Genomic DNA, 23142 nt, shown 5'->3' with positions numbered 1-23142 from the left:
TCCACTAGACCCTGGGGAAATTAAGAGTCCAACCGGGTGTCTCTCTCTCTCTAGAAGCTTAGCTTCCTCAGAAGGTGGGGTGCCACTATCTCCCTTTGGTGGGCTGGCATATAACAATCCCATCTCTCTGAAGGAGGCAGAAGGTCCAAAGGTCTGACCAGAATTTACTACTCTGTAGATTTCTTCTGTGACATCTATTAGTGCCAACAGCTCAATGAAATATAACGGTGATTCCAAAATTCCCTCTCTCTCTTGAGCTGGCTCTGTCATGTCCCCTGTACTGGGGTGCATGAAGAAGTGTGGAAATTCTTCCTATGTAGGCAACTTTAAGGTTACTTTATGCCTTTGGGCATTACACATTCATATTAATGTGAATTGAGAGCTCTTTTCCTGGGTGAGTTTTGCCAGACTCCAGCAAAGGAGAAATATGCCATAGACACCCCTTCCAGCCCTTCCATTACATGAATACCACCTTGAGCATATTTTCTGTTCCTTGTATGAAACAGATCAGAGTATAGGGCCATTTGTGATTTAAATGAATGGTTTTAGCCTCTTGAATAAGTGTTTCCCCAGCACTAGAGCTGAGCACAGTTCAGACCGGAAGTAGGAGGAAACAGCACTTTCTGACTTCCCTAGTTTTATAACATTGAATTAGGTACCCCAGTTTTTTAGGCCATTTCCACTGTGAACAATCTGGCTCCATTAACTTTTTCAATTCCTTTTGAAATCCGATTCATATATTTAGTCATTTCTCATGTCTAGCACTGAAAATCCTAGAATCACAGAAAAGAAGGGTGGGAAGGGACCTCAGAAGATCATTTAGTTTAACACCTTGTTCAAAGAAGGATCATCCATGTCTAAACCGCTCTGTTCAAGTGTTTCTCTAACCTTTTCTCTCACTTCCCAGGAGGGAGATTCCTCAGTCTCTCTACATAAACTGTTCCATTACTTAACCGCCCTCACAGAGAGGAAGTGCTTATTACCAGCCAAACTAAACACTCCTTGTTCCTATTTAAGATTATGGCTTCTTATCCTGTCCCTAATGGCCAGAGAGAATAGCCTGTCATCATTATCTTTATAGCTACCCTTTATGCAGTATCAAATCCCCCTTAAGTCTTCTCTTCTTCAGACTAAGTAACTCCTGTTCTTTCAACTCTTCTATAAGAATAGAGTATCTTTCTATAAAAACAGTAGCAAATCATATCTGCAAAACTTGTTCTTGTCGCCACTGACGTCAATGGGGAGTTGCCATTGGCATCATAACAGTTTCAGATTTTATAAGCTTTCCAACAGATATGTAATGGCCTTTGAAAAAAAGTAATATAACTTTGCTATTTACAACAACAAGAGTAGAATCATACCTGCGGTACATCTTGGTAAAAGAAAAGTAACTTTTTCAGTCCAGTAGGTGCAAAGAACTCTCCAAGAAGTTGAAACTAAAATAAAATTGCAGTGCTAGTTAAAATAACATGTTTTGAGGAAAATATGATGTACAGCAAATTTAGGAAAGGTATTTAATAAAATACCAAATCAATATTACCTTATCATCAGAAATAATGGAGTCCTCTACTTCCTGTACGTTTAAGCCTAACACATCTGCTAATCTTGATATCAAATACTTGTGTCTGTCATCTAACTGAGCTCTTCTCTCCTCCTTGGTGACTTTGGCCTGCTTGGCCATTTCTCTCCTGGCTTCACTGGTCAGGACTACATTTTTCTTCCAAACTGGCTAGGAGACAAAAGTTTATTAAAATATGGCATATCAGTTTTCACAAATTTTACTTAATATTTAAGGGCTAAATTATGGTTTTGATTTTAAGGCAGTTTAATAAATTATTTAAATGGGCAGTTCTGCAGGAAAGTACTTTATTTGGTTACTACATATGTAAATCTTTTTTTGACACAATTATTGTATTTCATGGTGTATAAGTTGAGTTTTGAAGCCACATTTTTAACTCTTAAAATTCAACCTTGACTAATACACTGTCCCCTGCAGGCAGCATTGCCTAGGACCAGACAGCACATGGCCCACTGCCTGGGAGCTCAGGCAGCCCATGGCCCACTGGCAGCTCAGCCAGCCAGCCCTGGGGGGGCCTGCCGCCATGGAGGAAAGGACCAGACCCTCCTGCAGCTCAGGGGCTGCCTGACCCAGTGGCAGCTTCCAAACCAGCCACAAAGCAGGCAGGGAAGCTTGCCTGAAAGCAGGATCAGACCCCTTGCTGCTTCTGCCTTCAGCAGGCACCTGCAGCCAGCAAGACACCTGGCACTACCCAGGAAAGGGCTGGCTTGCCCCTGAGGCAGCATGGGTTGTCGGGACGGGGAGGGCCAATTCTGATCAACATCCCTAGCCTCCCCCGCCCCCGAAAGGCACCAGGAGGCACCAGTGTCCTGCCAGCCACAGGCACCTGCTGAAGCCAGAAGCAGTGAGGGGCCTGATCCTGCTTTTAGCAGAGCCTCCCACAGCTGGAGGGAGAGCTATCACTGGGCTGGGCAGCCCCTGAGCTGCAGGGGGGCCTGGTCCTTCCCCCTGCAGCGGTAGCACCCCATGCCAGGGCCAGCTGGGGCAGGCTGCCAGTGGGCCGTGTGCTACCTGAGCTTGCAAGGGCCCAATCCTGGTAGCCAACCAGCACACTGCCTCTCCCGCGATCCTGTCTAGGCTTCTAGTGCCTTGCACACCAAGATGGGGTTGACTTACACACCAGACATAGAAAAATCCTAACTTTTTTTTTTTACAGAAATATGGGGTGAATTTATATAATTTGTCAACATATACACTGTTAAATATGGTAAAAGGAAAGCCTCCCTGCCATTAAAATGTTACATTTGAAAAAAAGCAGGGAAGAACATCAGTTCTGAGAAATACATTACAGCAAAATATTACTGAGTTAACACACAGTACATTTAAAATTTCAGATCTGGATCCCAGAACCGTATCTGGATTCAGATCTAAATTTATAATATAACATACCTACATAACAGTCCTGACCCAAAGGTGGGCTCACTGGAGTAATGAGTAATATAAGCACTAATTAATGTAAAGAACATTAAACAAAGCAGACCTCACCAAAAATGACTCCATTCCATCTGGGTGCCTGTGGAAGTAAACCTACCAGACAGCAGCATCGAAGTTGATTATTAAGATTAATCAACAAGGTTGGTGCCAAAGAGTCTAAAACAGTGATTTTCAACTTCTTTCATTTGTGGACCCTGAAAAAATTTGAATGGAGATGCAGACCCCTTTGGAAATTTCAAATGGAGGTGCAGATCCCTCTGAATTGTAAATGTGGGTATTCACATACTTTTGATTGTTTGTAGTCATCTTTTGCTGACCCCTTAGGCACAGTCTGCAGACCCCGCAGGGATTCACAGACTGCAGGTTGAAAACTACTGGTCTAGGACACATCTGGTAACACAATCTGAGGTTAGGGTAATTTGGTATAGAGGTGTCCATGTTTGTAACGTAAATGCCTGATGTAAACAGAATTGCTTACTTCATGTATAAAAGAATTCCTGGAAATCTTTCAACTTTGCATTAGGCTTAGGGTAACCACTGGGGGGGGGGGGTTAGAGTACTTAGACCCTCTTGCTTCCCAGGGGCAGTGTCTAGAGTTTCCCCAGGATTCCTCTAGAGTAGCAGTTTCCAATCTGTGGTACAGGTACCACCAGTGGTGCTCAGACAGCCTGTCAGTGGTACACATTAACAGATTTATTATCATTACATTATATGACAAAAACTTGCTGGTGGTACTTAAGATTGTACCATTTAAAACTTGTGGAGCACAATCTGTCAGAGTTTGGGAACCGCTGCTCTAGAGGGAGAGGAAGATCCAGATTGGGGCAGGGGACTGGAGTGAAGGGGCTGTCAGTTCTTGAGGGGCAATGCAGCCTGCTGTGTGGGATTCTTCAGGGACTGGGACTTCCTCAGGGACTTCTGCCCCCCTAAGAACTCCCTAACTTTTCCAACTACTCAGGTACCTTGCATTGCTAGCACTTGCATAGAGATTTGTGTGCAAGGTGGAACCAGAAGGGCTGGGCTGGGATGGGCTGGCTGTAAGACTGTAGCACAGAGGGCAAGAGTAAAGAATAGTTAAAATGGGCTAATTTAGTTCACACTGAGCATGGAATTGGCAGTCAGTAATTGACAGCTATTCAATGCCATTGTGTAATGGCTCTGTTTCTTCCCGCCCCACCCAGAAATTGGTGGACTATGGTCTCTTCATGCAACAGGTCATCTTTGGACAGTAAGAATCCTGGTTGCATCCCAGAGCAGCCCCGTTGCCCTGCATGGATTTTGAGGGTGACGGACAGTGCAGTGAGGGAAGCTTGGAAGAGTGACTGGATACTAGGCACATAATGGCCTGTCTGCACATAACGCTGAATTGGTTCAAGAAGGGCCAGCTCAAAATAATACTTGATTTTCTTGGTGTGCTTCTGAAATATTCCAGGAAGTTTATACCAGTCTAAAGTAGCATGCACATACAGACTTTTCGAGTTTCAAGTGTATGTAAAACGTTCCAAGCATTACATCTGTCCATAACCATAGAGGACACAAATAATTGTGCATTACGCCTGTGCCTTACCACCAGTATCCAGGACTAACATCTTCATACCTTTGGACAGGCATGCTAGCATATTGGTACTGTGTAGGTAATAAACCTGGTTGAACTTTTGCCACTGAACTGAACCTTATGTGAATTCTCTGCATAACATATTTTTGTAGCATGCCCCAAGACCAGCAGTCACAGCACAGACAATACCCTGACAGCATGTTTATACACAAAGAACTACACTGACCAAGAGAGAACACAGAGGAATTTTAAACTTTGCGAATGCATTTTCCAAACTGTGAGATATCTGAATATGCATATTAGAATCTAAAAACTTTCTATTACTGCACCTGTTATTGGTAACTGATTTACAGTTTTACTTTATTCTCACAATATATTCTGTATTGCCTGGCAGGACTGCACTCTTACCCACCGCAGTATGCTGAAGTCATCTCGGTCCTTACTATACTTGAGGAGAATTCTGAATGTTCATATGCCAGATTTTGATCCAGGCTGTACTCTAAACATTTTAATCTACGACAGAAGCACTCAGTGGATGCATCTACACAAGACACTTATTGCAGTTGCCTAATTAGCTCCACAGTAATGTGTCACCATCCACATGAATGGTGCTATTAGGCTGGAGTAAACCATTTAACTCTACTGTAGGATACTACTGCCCAACACTAGTACTATTCTATGACGGGGTTATTTACTCCGCCACAATGCAGGTGTAGATGGTGACCAGGGCTGCCTGGGGTACTACAAGGGTTCTACAGTGCAGGGATGCCTATTGGCTAGTGCCACACTGTAGCATCTTTGTGCCCCATCCAGCCCCTCCATAGCACACTGAGCTGGAACAGAGCAGCTCCAGGCTGGTAGTCTGACCCCCTGAGCCCTGGCTCAGTGTGCTATGCTCCCAGATGTACATATAAACGCTGCACCTGGGAGCAATAAACTTGGTGCAAACGGCACCAGAGTTTATTTGGGCACACTAATCGCATGTGTAGATGTGCTCAATATGACTCAATAGAACAAGCAAAACAGATCAACAGCAAAATCACCATCACAATCATTTTCCTCTCCCACTAGAACATATTTAACTGGCCTTTAGAATGTATCTGAGATTAGCACTGTACTAGGAAGGAAAGAGAAAAGTTCACCTTGGGAAAGGATTTTAAAACAATGCAAATATGTGCATAATAAGAAGGATGATACACAGTGACAAAGACATTTTGGAATCAAAAGAAGGCCTTCACCAGGTTGATAGGAATTAATCTACGCATCTTGGGTAAATTCTAAGTAACAGTTCATATGAAAAAGCCAGATCCTTGATTTCACTCCTTTTGTTTGGCAGCTCTTGTGAAGCTGCATACATCCATCTTATACCATTCTGATCATTCTCTCCCCATAAAGGGAAAAGCTCATGCGGCGTAGGGTCTGTAGAGCACCCACAGCAAGGTACGTAGCTGGGGAACATGGAATAGAGGCAGCTTGCCCCCTAGGCCCCAGCCCTTCCCAGCTAAAGAAACAGCTGGAGAGAATTGAGACAACAGATCTCATCATTTCTTGGCTTGGGGGACAAAGATGCAACTTACAGTCATGTTTGCCCATTACTTTCTGGTCTTGCACCACAGAGTCTGCTTTTTCTAAATACCCTTTACTACTTTTCAGAAACATTTCCCTTCTGTTTGTCTGAGGCCACTTTGTTGTTGTTTGATACATACAGGGCACTGTGGACAACATAACATTTAAAGTGCTCCAACTTTGAAATGCTCCTTTAAGTGAAAGTTCATATGCACACAATCAATTAAGTACTGCAAAAAGAGCCATTACACATCAACAATGATCACTGAAGAAGCAGGAACACCTTTGAAGTGCTACTTATTATATGTGCACCCTCCAGCAGAGCACAAAGGGGAACTGGTTGGTCCTTCAGCTTCCCCAGTGCTCTGTTGGTTGCAAAGATCAGCTTTGCAAGTCACTGAACTCCACTACCTGGTAGGTGACCTCTGCTGCTTACTGCAGGGCAGGAAGCCACATTTTGCTAGATGTCTACCCTGAACACTTCGTCTGTCCCATGAGAACAGTGTCAAGGATCCTTTGGAACATGTCAGCTGCAACTTAAGCTTAGACTGCCAGTGGCACTAGTGGTCCACAATGCCCTTCAGCACAACAAAGCACCTCATTGACACTGGAGCACCTCATTGATTCCATGCTGTTGTTTGCTGTGACTATATATAGCCCTGGATACCTTGCAACCCCTCTTATTCACAAGGGGGCTTGGAACCTACTCTAAGAAGTATCTGAGTTCTACTGTACTCCTAGCCATCAGACAAACTCTTAATCAAGGTAATATTACTTTAAACCTAGGAAAACAAATAAATGAGATGTCAGTATGCAACACTGCTGCCAAAACCAGAAATAGTGTAAACACAAAAAATAAAGGGCTTAGTTCTATACAGTAACGAAGGTTTCCTAGCAACTGCTATTCACTGCAGTTAATGGACTCTGAGGTTATTCACCACCTTGCAGAACTAGATCAAAAGCAGCAAGAGTGTTTTGACATTGAAGCCTTCCAGAATGATCTGTAAAGGAAAAGTTTTAATACATGAAAGTCAATTAGGCAATAACATATTTTAAAATGAAAACACTTGCCGAAGCAGCAGTTGGCCCTACTAGAGTTGATCCTGGCTCTGTGCTCCTCTTAGGGGGACCTCCACGCCTACGGCCTTTTCCTTCACTTTCTAAGACAAAGAAATTAGAAGATATAATTACTCTTATTGTGTGTGTGGGGGGGGGGTAACAGTATATTTTTAACAAGATAGAAAAGTTGGTGCATGGTGTCTTATTTTAAAAATGGTACAAGGACAATTCTAGGAATTGCAGATCAGTGAGTCCCTGCAGGGTGCAGGGGAAACTGAAAGTAAGTCTACTTCAGAAAAGAACAGTACCACACCTGCTAGCATTTTATTTATTTAAATGTTAATTGGAAATGTTGTAATACATGAAGCTCCTTGGGGTCACTATTCTCTTTTCAAGGCTGACCTGTTCCACAGTGCCTACAAGAATTAAGCCAGTTAATAATGGGTTGAGGGTCAGAGGTGTATCGAAGCTTATATCAGTTAACTTTAATCAAAATGAGTTTTACATCCTCCTTGAAGAGTCCAGTTCACATAGTGGTACGATGCTGCAGGAAGATGAACAGCTTCAGTTGTCAGAGAACTGCTGCAGTTCAGCATCAGCATTTGTGACACCAAGTGAGACAGGATGTCTGAAGAAGGTCAAATAAAAGAACACAGTGGAGGAAACACTTTTTAATACAAAGGCAAAACATCAAAAAGTCAAATTGCTGTAAAAAATTGTATTGTGGCCCAACTAACTAACCAAGATACTTCATGGTACTAATGAAAGTCTGATAACATTTTGACTTCTTTTAACATCCAGATGGCATGTCCCTGTTATCAGTGAGTATGCCCCAATAACAACAACATTGGATGAGAAGGAAAATAAATCTTTTACCATCAATAATGGGTATACATGCTGCCATCCCTAAACAGCATAAAGTTAGCTTAGCAGGAGACTTTAATGCCAGGGTTGGAAAGATCATATTACCTAGGAAAATATGATCAGAAAAATAAGAGTTGCCAATATGAACAGCAGTGACCCGTTCCTTCTCAGCACATCCGCAAAATACAATTTTGTTGCCACCAATTCTGTGTTTGTTCTTCCAAAGAGATGCACACAATACCTCCTGGATGCACCGAAAATGCAAACATTGGCATCTAATCAGCTATATCATTTTATGTGCCAAAAAACCCTTCTGATGTGTATATTATTGAGCTTGCAACAAGTACCATGACTTCTGAATAGACTACAGGTTAATTTAGAAAAAATTAATCCCATGTGTTGTTTTTAAAGGAAGAAAGATTAACATTTCAACAGCGAAATTCATTGTGAACCACCTTGGGTATCCTAAGGGAGTCCTGCATTTAGAATACCCATTGAACAATGGGCTACAACTTCACTAGCTGCACTCTAAAAGGGTTCTTCTTCATTTCCATAGGCCCAGCATATGCAGGACCTCAGCTAGGGGACATTCAGAGATGTCCCTCTATCACCTTCCAGACAGCATCAAAGATGCCCTACATCTCATGGCTGACAGCTAACCAAAGTTTATGCCCTACAGTCTATGAGCCACTTCAAAGACTAGAAAGACAGGGTTTTCTTCCAAAGAAGGGGAGGAACCTAAACTGCCTTCTCATTGAGCTGAGGGCAGTACTTGCAGGATCTTCTGCTAGAAATGTACATAGTCTTCCAGAACATCACTGGAAGTGGATTGCAGAGCTCTGGTTATGGTGGCTGTTCTAAGCAACAAATTGCTACAGCCAAGCACAGCAGTCCTGAGACTCCCAGATTCTAAACCCTCCCTCCCAAAATCCCCTTCCTCCCTACATTCCCAAATCTGAGCAACATACTAGTTCATAGCTCTCAGAGGTAACACCTGATGCCACTTCTTACCTCCTTATGCCTGCACCTCAGAGGTACACCACAGATGCAACTGCTAAGGAGCTGCACTGGAACATCTGGAGGCCCCTTGCCAGGGACAGTATCTGCACTCCACATTAGCAAAGACTCTGAGAACTATTGTGTTCCACAACTGGGCAGGCAGGAATAAAAGCTTGCTCCTCTGAACACCAAGGGAAGGAAGTCATGCATTCTGTGCCATGCTTCACATTCCAGCACTCTTATAGAAGTGACCAGTGTAAGTAGCCTGAGGGGACAGATGCAAGGAAACTTTTTCTGTGTGTGACATGGGAAGTACTTGTTGATCAGGAGTACTTGTTGGCCAGGGTACTTAAAGTACACTCACAAGTTATCTGTACAGGAAGAGCAGTCTTTTCCAGACATCAGACAAAGTACAGGTCACTAGATGACTGCTGGCCACAACTGGGAAATCTCCATTTACACAACTTGGTACAGACATAAGAGACAGCTATTGTGTGCCTGGCCCCTGGGCAAATTTTATGCTATTGCTGCAATATCACTGCTCTGCACCTAATTGCAATCCATGGCATGCCCAGTGATTGGTGGATGTACACCTGCACTTATGTGGTAGGGGGATACATGCCTGGGGACATTGCTGGAGCTCTGGCTGGAGTCATCTGTACTCCAGCTCACACTGCTTATCTCCAAACCAACAGTATCCAGAAAATAGCATTGTGCAGCATAGTTGAGTTGGCTCTCTAGACCAGGGGTGAGCAAAATAGTGGATCTGGCCAGCAGCCAGACTCCATTTCCCACTTGGCTGATCCCAGCTGCACCTGTTCTGTGACAGCCCAAGGCTAGGGTTGCCATGGAGACCAGCCCCAGCTGTGCTGGCAGGGCACACAGCAGGGCAGGGCAGGGGGCTGCTCTAGAGCCACTGGGATGTTGCGGCAGGGGCGGTTTGGTCCAGGGCCAGGGCAGAGCCACAATCTGCAGCCTGCATGCTCTGGGCCGGTGCATGCAGACAGTAGATCATAGTTCTGCTCTGGCTCTGCTCAGAGCATGCAGGCCGCAAGTCACAGCTCTGCCCTGACCCCAGACCAAGCTGCCCCCGACGCAAGATCCCAGTGGCTCCAGAGCAGCCCCCTACCCTGCCCTGCCATGCACCCTGCCATGGCTGGACTTTACCTACCCTCCACTCTAGACACTATCTACCCACAGAAATCTTACCCTGCTTCTTAGCCTGGTGCCCAGGAGACTCTCTCCCAGTCTTCCACCCTGTCTAGTGAGGTGCACACTTTCACTGCCTTTGCCTGACTACCCAAGCTGTTCCTAAACAGTTTCTGGCACTTCAAGTTCTTCTCTAAGCACTCTACCTCAGTAGAAGGAAGAACAAGTCACTCAGGAAGTATGCTAAGGAATAGCAAAAAGCAAAGGGACAAAATCAGGAAAGCAAATGCAAAAGCTGAGATATAACTGCCAAGAGATATAAAAGGAGGTTCTATTACTGTATCATACAGAAAAGAAAGATAAAAAAACCCTGTGGGTCCACTGCTCATCAGTGAAGGTGATCTGATAAAAGGAAGATGGAAAGAAGGCAGAGCTGCTCAGCAACTTCACAACAAAAGCAAACTGAGACAAAATAGCTATGAAATATAATACCAGTGAAGGAGAAGACTACAAATCAGAAGTAAAATAACCAACTCTCCCTGTGCTTTTACTAGAGTGTTTGTAGCCGCAAGCTTGCAAAGAACAATATTTCCAACTATTTAGGCGATCTAGTAAAAGATATAACAGTTACCCAAAGAACTTCGTCTAACAAAGCTGAAAGAATTTAAGTCAGCAGAATCTAATGAAATTCATCCCAGGGTGCTGAAGGAACTGGCTGAAGAAATCTCAGCAGCACTGGAAACAATGTTTACAGAATCATAGGTACAAGGCAAAGTTCTAGAGAACTGATGATGGGCTAAAATTGGGTACTCCAGCTGCAGCCTCATCAAGCCCGAGTACAGTGGGAGGATGACATCCTTAGCCTTCCTTGAGATGCCTCAGTAGATGCATGTCAGTATTAAATTAGCTCTGCTAGCTATGGCATTGCATTGGTAGGTCATGTTCATTTTGTGTTCTATCGTGATACCTGGGTTTCATTCAGTCATGGTGCTGGCAAGAGTAGCACTGCCCATCCTGTAAGTGTGTTGGGGATTATTGCTCCCCAGATGGAGCACTTTGCATTTCTCTGTGTTAAACAACATCAGGTTGATGTCACCCCACCTCACAAGCCTGCCCAGGTCAGCCTGTATTGCCAGCCTGTCCTCAAGCATGAGCATGCTCCCACATAATTTGGTGTTGTCTGCAAACTCTACCAGTTTGCTCTTAATACCCAAATCCAAATTGTTGATGAACATGTGAAAAGCACTGGTCTGAGTACTGAACACTGAGGGGCGCCACTGGTCACTTTCTGCCATATTGACTCAGTTCCATCAATCTAGACTGTAAGGTAGTTGAGGCTGCATTTTCCCAATTTTACCAGGAGGACATAGTGGGAGACCAGGTCAAAGGCCTTTTTGAGCCTTTATAAGCTATCCCATCTCATTCATCAGGGGCCCTATGCTTCCCTTGTTTTTCCCCTGACTTCCTACATATCTAAAGAAGGACTTTTTATTGTCCTTGATTCCAGTTGCCAATTTGTATTCAGTGTGTGTGCCTTTGCTGTCCTAATCCACTCCCTACAGGTGCAGGCTATTGCTGCGTACTCCTCTTTGATGGTTATTTCTTACTTCCAACCCTTGTAAGCGTCTCGGTTTAATTTCAGGAGATCCATGATTTCCCTAATGAGCCAAGGGGCTACCCCAGCCCTTTTGCTGCCTTTCCTGTAAAAGGACATGGATTTCCTTTGAGCTCCTAGGATCCCTTCCTTGAGGAAAGACCGCTCTTCTTGTATTCCCTTTCCCATCAGACCATGGTCCTGCAGGGCCTTGCCAACCAGTCTCCTAAACTTGTGGAAGTCAACTTTCCTAAAATCAAGGATTTCTACCCTACTGGCCAATTTCCCTGACTTACAGTGGATAGAGAAAGCGACCATCTCGTGGTCACGGTCGCCCAGTTTCCCTTTGATTCTCAGATGGCTCACTAGATATTCCCCTTTAGCCAGAACCAAGTCTAGGAGTGCCTTGCTCCTAGTCAGCCCATAGACTTCTTGAGTTAGAGCTCCTCGGTGCCAGCGAAGAAACTTTTGAGTAACCAGATCTTGCTGAGTGCTCATTCCACAAGATGTCTGGGTAGCTGAAGTCACCCATGACAACCATGCTCCAAGAGCATCTCCGCAAAAGAAACACATCGGGACTGTTTTTATGAGAATGATAAGGAAACTCAAGCTTAAATTAACAGGAAAAGGAGAGTCTTCAAAGCTTGACACAATGACCTCATCTCCAAACAGAAGCAAGACACCTATTGGCGCATTAAAGCAGAGACCCAGACGAAAACTTGAGAGTAAAAGAACAACTCGTAGGAGGACAAAGCAAAAAAGATCCAAAGGTTTGCTGACAGCCGCAGTAGGTGTAGTTTCTTCAGCACAACCAAAGCTATCTATGGTCCAAGCACACAAGGACATATCCCTCTGAGGTCCGAGGATGGAATAACACTCTTTAGAGACAGCTCTACCATCAATGCATAGTGGAAGGAACCCTTTCAAGAGCTTCTGAACTGAGAGTCTAATGTTGAAGATAATACCATCAAAGGTATTCCACAACACCCCATTAAGGACTACCTTGAAGACCCACCAACTTATTAAGAGGCCTTGAAAGCCGTTGGGCAGATAAAGAACAACAAAGCATGAAGTTCTGATGGAATACCAGATGAAATTTATAAGCATGGTGGGGAAAAAAGCTCTCTCACCAGCTACGTACCATTATTCTGAAATTCTGGAAATATGAGCATATTCCCAATGACTTGAGAGATGCCAGAACTGTAACCATAATCAAGAAAGGATATAGATCAGATTGCAGCAATTACTGTGGCATTGCACTCCTGTCCATAGCTAGGAAGATCCTTGCCCATATTCTCCTCAATAGACTCACTTCCCTTGCTGAGAATATTCTACCTGAGTCCCACTGTGGCTTCAGACCATTTGGAGATATAATAGACATGGGTTTTGTTGCTATAAAGCTGCAGGAAAAATGCTACAAGCCACACCAAAATCTTTACGTGGCCCTCGTTGACCCAAGGGAAAACTCTGATTCAATTACAGGGGCTCTATAGAAGATTTTGATGAGATTTGGATGCCCACCAAATGTGTTACCATCAGACTTCTTCACTATGACATACAGAAACTGTCCTAAGCAATAGCTCAGAAATGGTGCCCGTGCCCATTAAAACTGGAGTCAAGCAAGAATAGACGACATGTAGGAGGGGCACAAAGGGGCATGTGCCCCCCCAACAGGGTCATCCCTGCCACTGATGCTGCCTGTGGTGTCTGCAGATGCTCGCCAGCTCTGCCCCCCCTCCCTTTCCCGCCGCCACCAGCAGTGTCTGTGAATGTTCACCAGCTCTGCCCCTGCTGCTGACGGCTTCTGTGGGTGCCTCCCCCCAGACTCAGGAAGACCCAGTCACCCATGCAAGCAAGGATGCATAATTGTACCAACATATTTTTCCATCTATATCACAGATATTCTGCATCTCACTGTGGATATATTTCCATTCAGAGTCAGCATTCTGCATCTCACTGTGGATAGACTTCCATCTGGAGCACTGAATAAACACCAATCTCTTTAACATGAACTGATTATGTTCCAAACCCAAGGTAACCAATACCTCTATTACTGATATTCAGGATGTTGATGACTGTCAAGTGTGCTCACTGACCCAAACTCCTCCAAGTCACTCTTTATTGCTTCTGTGAAGCCTATGAAATACTTGGACTCACTGTAAAATTCATGACTATCAAGATACTTTACACCAACCTACCTCAAACCATCCAGCTGCTCCCCACATCTTACAATTAAAGGGCAGTCCTTGGGGAATGCTAAACATTTCCCCTACCTGGGTAATCACGTTTCCCAAAAAAAAGCATAGATGATCATATTCAACACTGAATAAAACCTGCCAATGCTGCCTTTGGATGTCTGCAAAATTGAAGATCATAATATCAGGACCCAGCCAAACTTCTCACCTACCAGGCTGTTGTCACTTACTTACCCTGTTGTATGAGTGTGAAACTTGAATGATATTTCGGAAATACCTAAAAGTCTTGAAATCTTACCATCAGCAATGCCTTTGGAAAATCCTCCATATCAGCTGGAAGGACAGAAGGACAAATGCCAGCATTATGGCTAAACCAAACACCATCATCATTGAAACCAAGTTTATACAGCACCAACACCACTGGATACATGTCATAAAGATGCCAGACAACAAGCACTTGAAACAGGTCTTATACTCCCAACTTGCCAGTGGTCATTACTTTAGAGGTGGCAAAAGAAGAGATTCAAGGACACCCTGAAGACCAATTTGAAGAAATGCAACATTAAGTTAAATACCTGGGAGACTTGAGCATTGAATCGTCTCCACTGGTGTCACGAAATACAAGGCATCAACCATTCTGAACAAACAAAAAAAACTGAGGCAAATAGATGAGAGAGACAAAAAGAAAAAGCTGTGATCTGACATTACCAGAATCCACTCCTGAAACAGTAGGCAACCTCTATAGTGTAACATGAAGATCTCCAACTGGCCTCTTCAGTCACCTCTGGATTCACCAATGACTTCCCTATCTGTTGGAAAACTGTTATCTTTGTATCAAGGGACTGTCAATGATGACCTAACTCAATGGTTCTCAACTCGGGTGTCAAAAGACCCATTCAGGTGTGTTGCAATACAGGCACCACTGCCAAAGCTAAATGGAACACAACAGCATACCTCCCGCACAGCCAGATCAGGACCTCTTTCCACAGTCCTTCTTGGTCAAATTCCATATGGACAGGTGCTCCTGCCATAGCTGCTTCCCAATCTGGCTATGCAGGAGGCCTGCCACACACTTCTAATTGGCCATAGTGGTAGCAGGAACACCCAGCTGAGAACTGCTGCCCTAAGGACAGGAGATACTTTGATAAGAGCACATGATATTGTGTTAGAATCATAAAACCAGAAGGGACCTGTAAAATCATCAAGTCTGGTCCCCTGTTGTGGGCAGGAAGTTATTGGGCTCAGATGAGCTCAACAAGGTGCCTGTCCAGCCTATCCTGACCACCTTCAAGGAGGGTGACTGCACCACCTCTGCTGGAAGTGTGTTCCAGATTCTGGTGTCCCTTACAGATAGGAAGTTTTTTCTTATATCCAACCTGAATTTACCCTCTATTAGTTTATGCCTATTGGTCCTTGTCCTCCCTTGAGGTGCCCTCCTGAATAGTTGATCTCCTAGTTCTTGCTCCCCCCTGACATACTTGTAGGCAGTTATCAAGTCACCTCTCAGCCTTCTCTTCCTCAGGCTGAACAGGCCCAGTTCCCAGAGTCTTTCCTCATGGGGCCTACCTTCCATGCCCTTAACCAAACACGTGGCCCTTCTTTGTAACCTCTCAAACTTATCTACATATCTCTGGAAGTGCAGTGCCCAGAACTGGGCACAGTACACCAGCTGAGGCCACACCAACATCGAACAGAAAGGGAGAGCACCTCCATGGATCTATTGGCCACACAGCAGCTCATGCACACCAGAGTTTTATTTGCCCTTTTTGGCAGCCCCGTCGCATTGTTGGCTCATAGTCATCTCCCAGTCAATTGTGACCCCCGGGTCTTGTTCAGATGCTGTGCCAGCCAGTGGACCGCATACTTGTTCATAGCCAGTGTTCATATGCTTGCTCCCTCTCAGACACAGTTTTGCCTTTTTAATGAGTTCACAACCTCTTTCTTACTGTAAACTCAAGAGAAAAAAAAAGTGTTACATAAGCTAGGACAAATCAGGTCAATCTGAATTAATATAATTCAGTATTTCACCTTTATGCCACTCACAACTACATTCATATCAATGGGAGTGTCTCACAAAGAGAAAATGTAGACCAGCACTTTATTTAGCTGTATAAGCTTCATTCCTATCTCAGTTAATGTGGTGTAATAGGAAGTAATTCCATAGCCATTTCCTGATAAATGTCTTGTATAAGTGACTGAAATATTGGGGAGAGAAGGGGTTGTGTTTAATTTTTTTAACATGAGTGTGGACAGGAGACAATTGTGCTGTTGTGGAAAAAGGAAACTGTTAAGAGTCTAATAAACTTCTCATTGAATAAGGAGTTGCCTGGTAAACTGGGTCCATACAACACTGGTTCTCAACAGGGGTACCATCAAATTTTAAAAAGTTATGGAAGGATGCCCTGACAGAGGTTGAGAATGAGTCCTAATTGTTTTCCCTTGTTGCAGAGGGCAGGACATAACATAAAGCAATGAGTTTAAACTGCAATAAAGGAGATTTAGATCAAATCTCAGAAAAAAAAAATGTCCTTACTATCAGAACAGTAGGACAATGGAACAAGCTTCCTAGAGAAGTTATGGAATCTCCTTCACTGGAAATCTTCAAGTGGCTGGATAGGTATTTTTCAGGGATTGTATAGGATCCTGCATTTGTGTGAAGGGTTGGAATAAATGACCCATGATGTCCCTTTTAGCCTGGAATTCTCTGATTCTTTCTCAGTCTCAAAATTAGGCTCTCCCTACTCTTGTACACACGTTGGCTTCTTTCCAGTGCCCTTAACTGGGGGCTGCCACTGGTAGTCCACAACTCTGCAAGGGTATATTGCAACATGGGAACACCTGCAGTGAATAGTTAAGTCCTTCTGGTGTGCTGATCACAACTAGATGAATTAGGTGATACGCAGAAATGGAGTTGTATCACAATGAAGCATAAGACAGGACCAATGCAGTGAAGTGGACTTATTAAATAGAATCCAAGTATATGCACATCTGCACATCCTATGCATTGATCATTTCAATTTAGTGGCTGCCTTACCACACTTATTCACTGGAGACAGGATAAAGGTAGGGTTGGAAAAGATTCTGCTATATGACTTGGTCAGCTATGACTGTTCTAAGTGCTGCTATTGTGGTAAGGAAGTAAAACTGGATCTGTGCCCAAGTATTTACCCAAGATGAAACCAATGCAGCTTTCATATAAAAAAGTCCCACCTCTCTAACAGTGATTATCAAGTACAAAGGGCAATGAACATGAATTTTTAAGATGGCAAATTTTTACAAATGTATTTCTCTAGAGTACATTATCATCAGAATGGTCTTTGAACTTACTTTTAAAGATATATAGGATTTCTTTTCTGCTCTGTTGCTGATGTTTATTTCTCTATATTAATGTAACCTAACTTCAAGGTACTTGTTTAAGCATATGTTTATGAACACAATTACTCAAAATAAAGGAAATCACCAGACCACCAAATATTGACATCCATTCACATGCCCTATACAAACTCACCAGCCCCAAACATGCTTTTACGCTTTAGCTACAGTGTAAAATAGCTTTCAGTTCCAGCACACAGTTACCTACAATGTATGTATTCAATACCTTTCAATCATCCTACTTTACAATCTTTATTTCAATCTCAGACTTCCCTTGTTGTGGATTATCTATAGAAAATATAGTAGCCTTTGGCTAAGGGAACATCCCTTGGGAAGCAAGTTAAGCATTCTCTTAGCTGAGAGGGATTAGAACACCTGAAACAATAACCCAGGAACCATCAGTCAATACATCTAAATGTAGTTATTACTTATGAACAGAATAAGAAGGAGAAAAGCAACAGAGAAAAGCAAAAGTATGTGAGTAAATTATAATAATAAACTAACTGATGAATTAATTTAACAAAGCACCACTATATACAGGAAAAATGCAGTAGCCTTATAGTAATTATAAATACAAAAGAACTATTCAAGGCAAGTGAAAATATTGACACAGTGGTTATTAAAATAGCACCTCAACACATTAATAAAGCAGCAACATTTCTAGATTCGTTGTGAATAAATGAGCAATAGTCAAAAAACACATCTAAACACATTATATGAAATTTCTATCCCTTTAAGACAAGAAAGATAAGAAAGGATGTTAGGCCTGCACCTTGTTTAAAGCCTGACTTGAGCTGTTTGATCCTGAACTGACTCTAGCTGTGCATGATTTTCCTAATGGCTGCAGGCAAATGGGCCAGAAGATAAAAACCCAGTCTTTTCAGTTGTGCCTGGGCTGCTCAGTTCTTGATAAATTGCTGTTTTTCTGCCTGTTTTGTCACCCTGTTCTAACCCTGACTCCTAAGCTCCCTAGCCATAGACTCCTCAACTGGTTACTGACCCTGGCTTGGTTCTTAACTTTTGTTTTCTGATGCAGGCTCTGACCACTTAGCAATGGCTGCTCTCACAATGGGAAATATCAGTTTCATGACAAGGTGTTTTCTAAGCTGGTGTAATGTTACTAGCTGTTCTCATACATGAAAACTGACACAGAGACTGCAGTATGTGACAAGACAATTGGTACTGCAGTTAAAGGTCCAAGACTAAGTGTGATTGTGAGGATGACTGAAAAACACTGGGGGGGTGCTTTAACTAAAGCCTGCTGAACGAGCTTTAGTTAAAGCACCCCCGCCACCATTTTTCAGCACAGGTACACTGACAGACGTAATGCTAGAGTTTGCTGGAGCATGGTAATTACTTGGTAATCAAGTCTGCTCTGACACAACGCATTATAATTACAGCACGTCAGAGCAGCCTTGATCCACATGTATAAGTGCCCAAAAAGTCTGTGAGTATGTCTGGGTATTAGGATGCCTGGGTGTTAAACACTAACTGGGATGCTCTGCTCTCCTGGGCAGAATAAAAACCTATCACTTCGGACTACAATACAAGCCCTTGGAAAGATGGGCAATTGTTTAAATTGTGCAAATGGCATTAACCATTTGCCAAATCTCATTGTTGTCACAACTAATGGTTCTATCTGTACTGACTTAAATGTGCCTTCCAATTATTGTGGGAACAGCTTTTATACCTCATTAAGCCTAGATATATTGTTACTCAGAAGATGATACCTCTAAAAGCTTTGAAATCATTAAGACCTACACAGTTTCAGACTTAAAGTATTAAGCACAATATTGTCAGTGATTTAAATGGGCTAAAAGAATTAACCACTCACTTGGCAAGCAGGATAATTTTCCGATTACCAAATGAATCCACTGTCTGTGTGTCTTAAACGTATCTGTGGTAGGATGACACATCTCCATCTAGCTATGACTTGACTGGTTATTCTGTCCTTGAGTCCCATTAGTCTATGAGAATAATTCTCAATCAGGGTGTGATTGCATTCTGGTATGTCTTGAGAGCCTTTCAAGAGTCCTGCAGGATGCCAAATGATCTCAGCGTTGTTAGGTTTACTGGGCTATGCTATGTAAGCCACATAGCCACTTTACTGGTAAACAGGATAACTCTGTGACACCTATCCTTGAGCTAGTGAGTCTGACTTGATTTTTGCCTCTTTGCAGCTTGGCCTTGATAATAATTCCACAATTTATTCTTATGATGGAGATTAGATGGCTCCTAGCCAGCATGTCTTTTTGATCCATGGACAAATCGCAAGGTACCAAGGTTTGAAGCTAATGGTTTGCTACTGCCCTTTAGGCAGGATAAATGGGGAAACAACAAAATGCTCATTTATTTGCTCTTATCTGAAACAATCACTGCTGCTTAATGTAAATTCTGCATGTAGAGAAAATAAGAATAGAGAGTGCTAGGAAGAATATAGAATAAAGAGACGGGAACAGCCAAAAAGAGGAAAGGGCCAAAAAAACACTCATTACATGTCCCTAAGAGAAAGCCAAGAGAGCTTTTTATGCAGTGCTAAATGGAAAAGCAGACTTGGAGTTGTGAACAAGGCAACTGGCTCCTCTTGTTCCTGCCTTTGGTGTTCATGGAAACAGGACTTTGTGTACAGTCTTTGTAAAAAAAGAATGCACCCAACAAGTACTGACCTCTTTCATCATTTTTGACTCCAGTAGAAACAACCCACAAGGCTTCAAATATTGGATAACAGCTCAAGCAAAAGAGGATACGAACTTTTAGGACTTGAGCCTACAAAGTCCTGAGAACTTTGTTCCCAATACAGCAAAGCATTCAGAATTCAGAGACTTCATAGGCATTAGGGCTGGAAGGGACCTCGGAAGATCATCGAGTCCAGCTCCCCGCCCAAAAGGCAGGAAGTCAGCTGGAGTCATAGGATCCCAGCAAGATAAGCATCCAATTTACTCTTGAAGGTGTTCAATGTAGGTGCTTGAACCACCTCCGATGGCAGGCTGTTTCAGACCTTGGGGGCTCGGACAGGAAAGAAATTTTTCCTTATGTCCAGCCTGAAACGGTCTTGCAGGAGTTTATAACCGTTCAACCTCGTCATCCCTTGGGGCGCTCTGGTGAACAAACGTTCCCCCAGATCCTGGTGGTGACCCCTGATAAACTTATAGGTGGCCATCGGGTCAGCCCGAGCCTGCGCTTTTCCAGGCTAAAGAGCCCCATGGCTCTCAGCCTGTCATCGTAAGGTCTGTTTTCCTGACCTCTGATCATGCGCATGGCTCTTCTCTGGACTCTCTCAAGCTTCTCCACATCCTTTTTGAATTGTGGAGCCCAAAACTGGATGCAGTACTCCAGCTGCGGCACCACCAAGGCCAAGTACAAGGGGAGAATGACGTCCCGGGATTTGCTCGAGAAGCATTTATGGATGCAAGCAATCATTTTGTTCATTTTACTAGCTGCAGCATCACATTGATGGCTCATGTTCATCTTGGGGTCAATCATGACCCCAAAGTCCCTTTCATCCGTAGTGCTAGCCAGCATAGCACTGCCGAGCCTATAAGGATGCTGCAGGTTTTTCTTCCCAGGGTGGAGAACCTTGCATTTTTCAGTGTTAAACACCATCAGGTTCTCGTCTGCCCATTTGCTAAGCCTGTCCAGGTCAGCCTGGATCACTTGCCTGTCTTCTGGTGTGGATGCTTTGCCCCAAAGTTTGGCGTCATTGGCGAACTTGGCCAGTCCACTTCTGACTCCAATGTCCACTTCATTAATGAAGATGTTGAACTATAATTCATTTAGCATAATCTAGTTCCACTGGATGTAAGTATTGGCAATGGTCAAGGATTTTGAATGATTAACATAGAAACTATTTCCTTATTGATTTCCTTTTTTTTTTTGATCCATCTGGAATCTTTCTCCTCTGAGTAAAAACTTATCAACTGTTACGCTGTTAATATAGCCAAAAGAGAAGCCTTTACTACATGGTTGTTTTCATTTGAATGCTAATTATCCAACATTGTTCAGGAATGACCCTACTACTGAACTGAGTACTACTAAACTCTCCATTGCTCTTTTCCTGGAGAAGTACTCAGGATATAACTAGAAAAATGGTACTATTCACATAGTGTTTATCGCTTGATTGTAGTAGAACTTAGGGGCTCTATAAAAGTACCAGGACTTCATTGTGCTTGGCACTGAAGAAATGCAAGAAGAGCTAAAGCCGTCTGTTTTGGTTGATATTGGTGGCCATCTAAGAAAGTACATAACTACCAAGGGCCTGTTTTAAATCGAAGACATTATATTGAATATACATTTCATACCGGTTCTTAGAAAAGGATTTCCTTACATAGTATTAAGTTCAAACATTTTTCCTTACCTTTATTTAGAGTGATGAGAGGTGGACAGAGAAGTTCAGTATCTGGTTTGGAGGGAGCTAGGGTCCCTTTTGCCTCTGGTACTACTTCTCCTTGTACAGAGTAGGGGGTCAGGGAGCTAAGCCCACTAGCTCCCCCGGTGTCCTCCATCTGCAGCAACAAAGTAATCCAAAACAATGAGACAGAAAATGATTGGCAGTTGGTTGGTATGTAAATTGCCCTTTATAACACTAAAAGATGCTGAACACTTACTGCAAGTCTTTTTGCTTGATAACATCCAACCCTACAGATCAGGGAGCTTTTGATTAGCAGTAAGCAAAACAATACATTGGTTTCCCATAAAGAGTTATGTGGGAGCTCAATTAAAATTGAGACTTAGATACAAGCTAGCCATAATCTGCTGCTGCAAAACAGTAAGCTGTTCTCTACTTGCCCATTAATATGAGCAACTATCCTGAGAGTGTTTATTTCTGACTTCTGTCATTATTTTTGCTCACAATTTCAATTATCAGAGTTAGAAACTCACCCTTTTTGTGAGAAAGAAGGAAAAAAGCTCCTACTACAAGCACAGTTGTAGATCCTAGAAGTCTTGGACGCTGGGTGCTGGGAGAATGACTTGCTCACTCTCAGCAGGTTTTTCAGCTGTCTTCTTGAGCTCTCCGAGTTTTTTCAGTTGCTATGACAACTCTTGCACAAACCTAGCTGACAGTCCAGCACCCTGGAGGCACCTCATCTCTCCCCATTCCCTCCACTGCCTGCTGAGGTTTTCATTTCATTACAGCTCATCAGCTGTTTCATGTAATTCAATTTTCTCTTTTAGGAAAAAGAGATTCAAATAACAAGCTCCCTTGAGTCTTGTCACTTGCTAATGCGCTGTTGCTATGGAGCATATATACAAGAGAATTTTATATTTCCTTGTGGGAGGGCATAGTTCACTGTATCCCAGCAATAAAGAGTTTTTTCTTAAAAGTTACCTCCCAGAGAGCCAAGAAGTGTTTGTATTCCCTTCACTGTAAATTATGTACTGCATTATACAATTGATGATTTAACAATTAATTTTGCTTAGCATTTCTCCATCTCTTTCTGCTTCAACAAGGTAATTTAGAAATAGCTTTAAAATATATCCTATTGCCAGATGTTTGTATTGCTATATTGTATTTGTATAGCAAATACCATCAATATTATAATTGACAATATTTGCTATTTATTTTTAATTCATTCCCTTTTTCAAGGTAGCTCTAGATATCCCAAAAAGGATCTTCTAATTACTGTATATAACCAATAACACCACAGAAATTATTTTTGTCAACCCTGAGCATTTAAACAATGTAAGTTCAGCGAGTAACTAGTTATGATAAACATTAGGTCATGAGACAAGGAGGAGGACAATTCATGTAAACTGTTCCCTCTGTGAATGCATGTTC

The 23142-nt window shown here is 42.9% G+C and overlaps 1 protein-coding gene across 1 annotated transcript in view; it reads right to left on the bottom strand.

Annotated features, from left to right (window-relative positions):
- LOC109313479 (dynein heavy chain 5, axonemal-like) overlaps window positions 1-21882 on the bottom strand; it is a 275004-nt gene extending 253122 nt beyond the window's left edge. The window contains exons 1-4 of the mRNA XM_019540081.1: window positions 21721-21882; window positions 7206-7294; window positions 1541-1729; window positions 1362-1436 (exon numbers count right to left, since the gene is read on the bottom strand). Of these exons, the coding sequence (XP_019395626.1) occupies window positions 1362-1436; window positions 1541-1729; window positions 7206-7294; window positions 21721-21868 (501 nt within the window). The 5' untranslated portion in view covers window positions 21869-21882. The remainder of the gene's footprint in view (window positions 1-1361; window positions 1437-1540; window positions 1730-7205; window positions 7295-21720) is intronic.
- Between the last annotated feature and the right edge of the window lie 1260 nt (window positions 21883-23142).

Source organism: Crocodylus porosus, unplaced genomic scaffold, assembly GCF_001723895.1.
Source record: "Crocodylus porosus isolate Cpor-Errol unplaced genomic scaffold, CroPor_comp1, whole genome shotgun sequence".
Classification (NCBI taxonomy): Eukaryota; Metazoa; Chordata; order Crocodylia; family Crocodylidae; genus Crocodylus; species Crocodylus porosus.
This window is presented reverse-complemented; position numbering and strand designations above follow the sequence as displayed.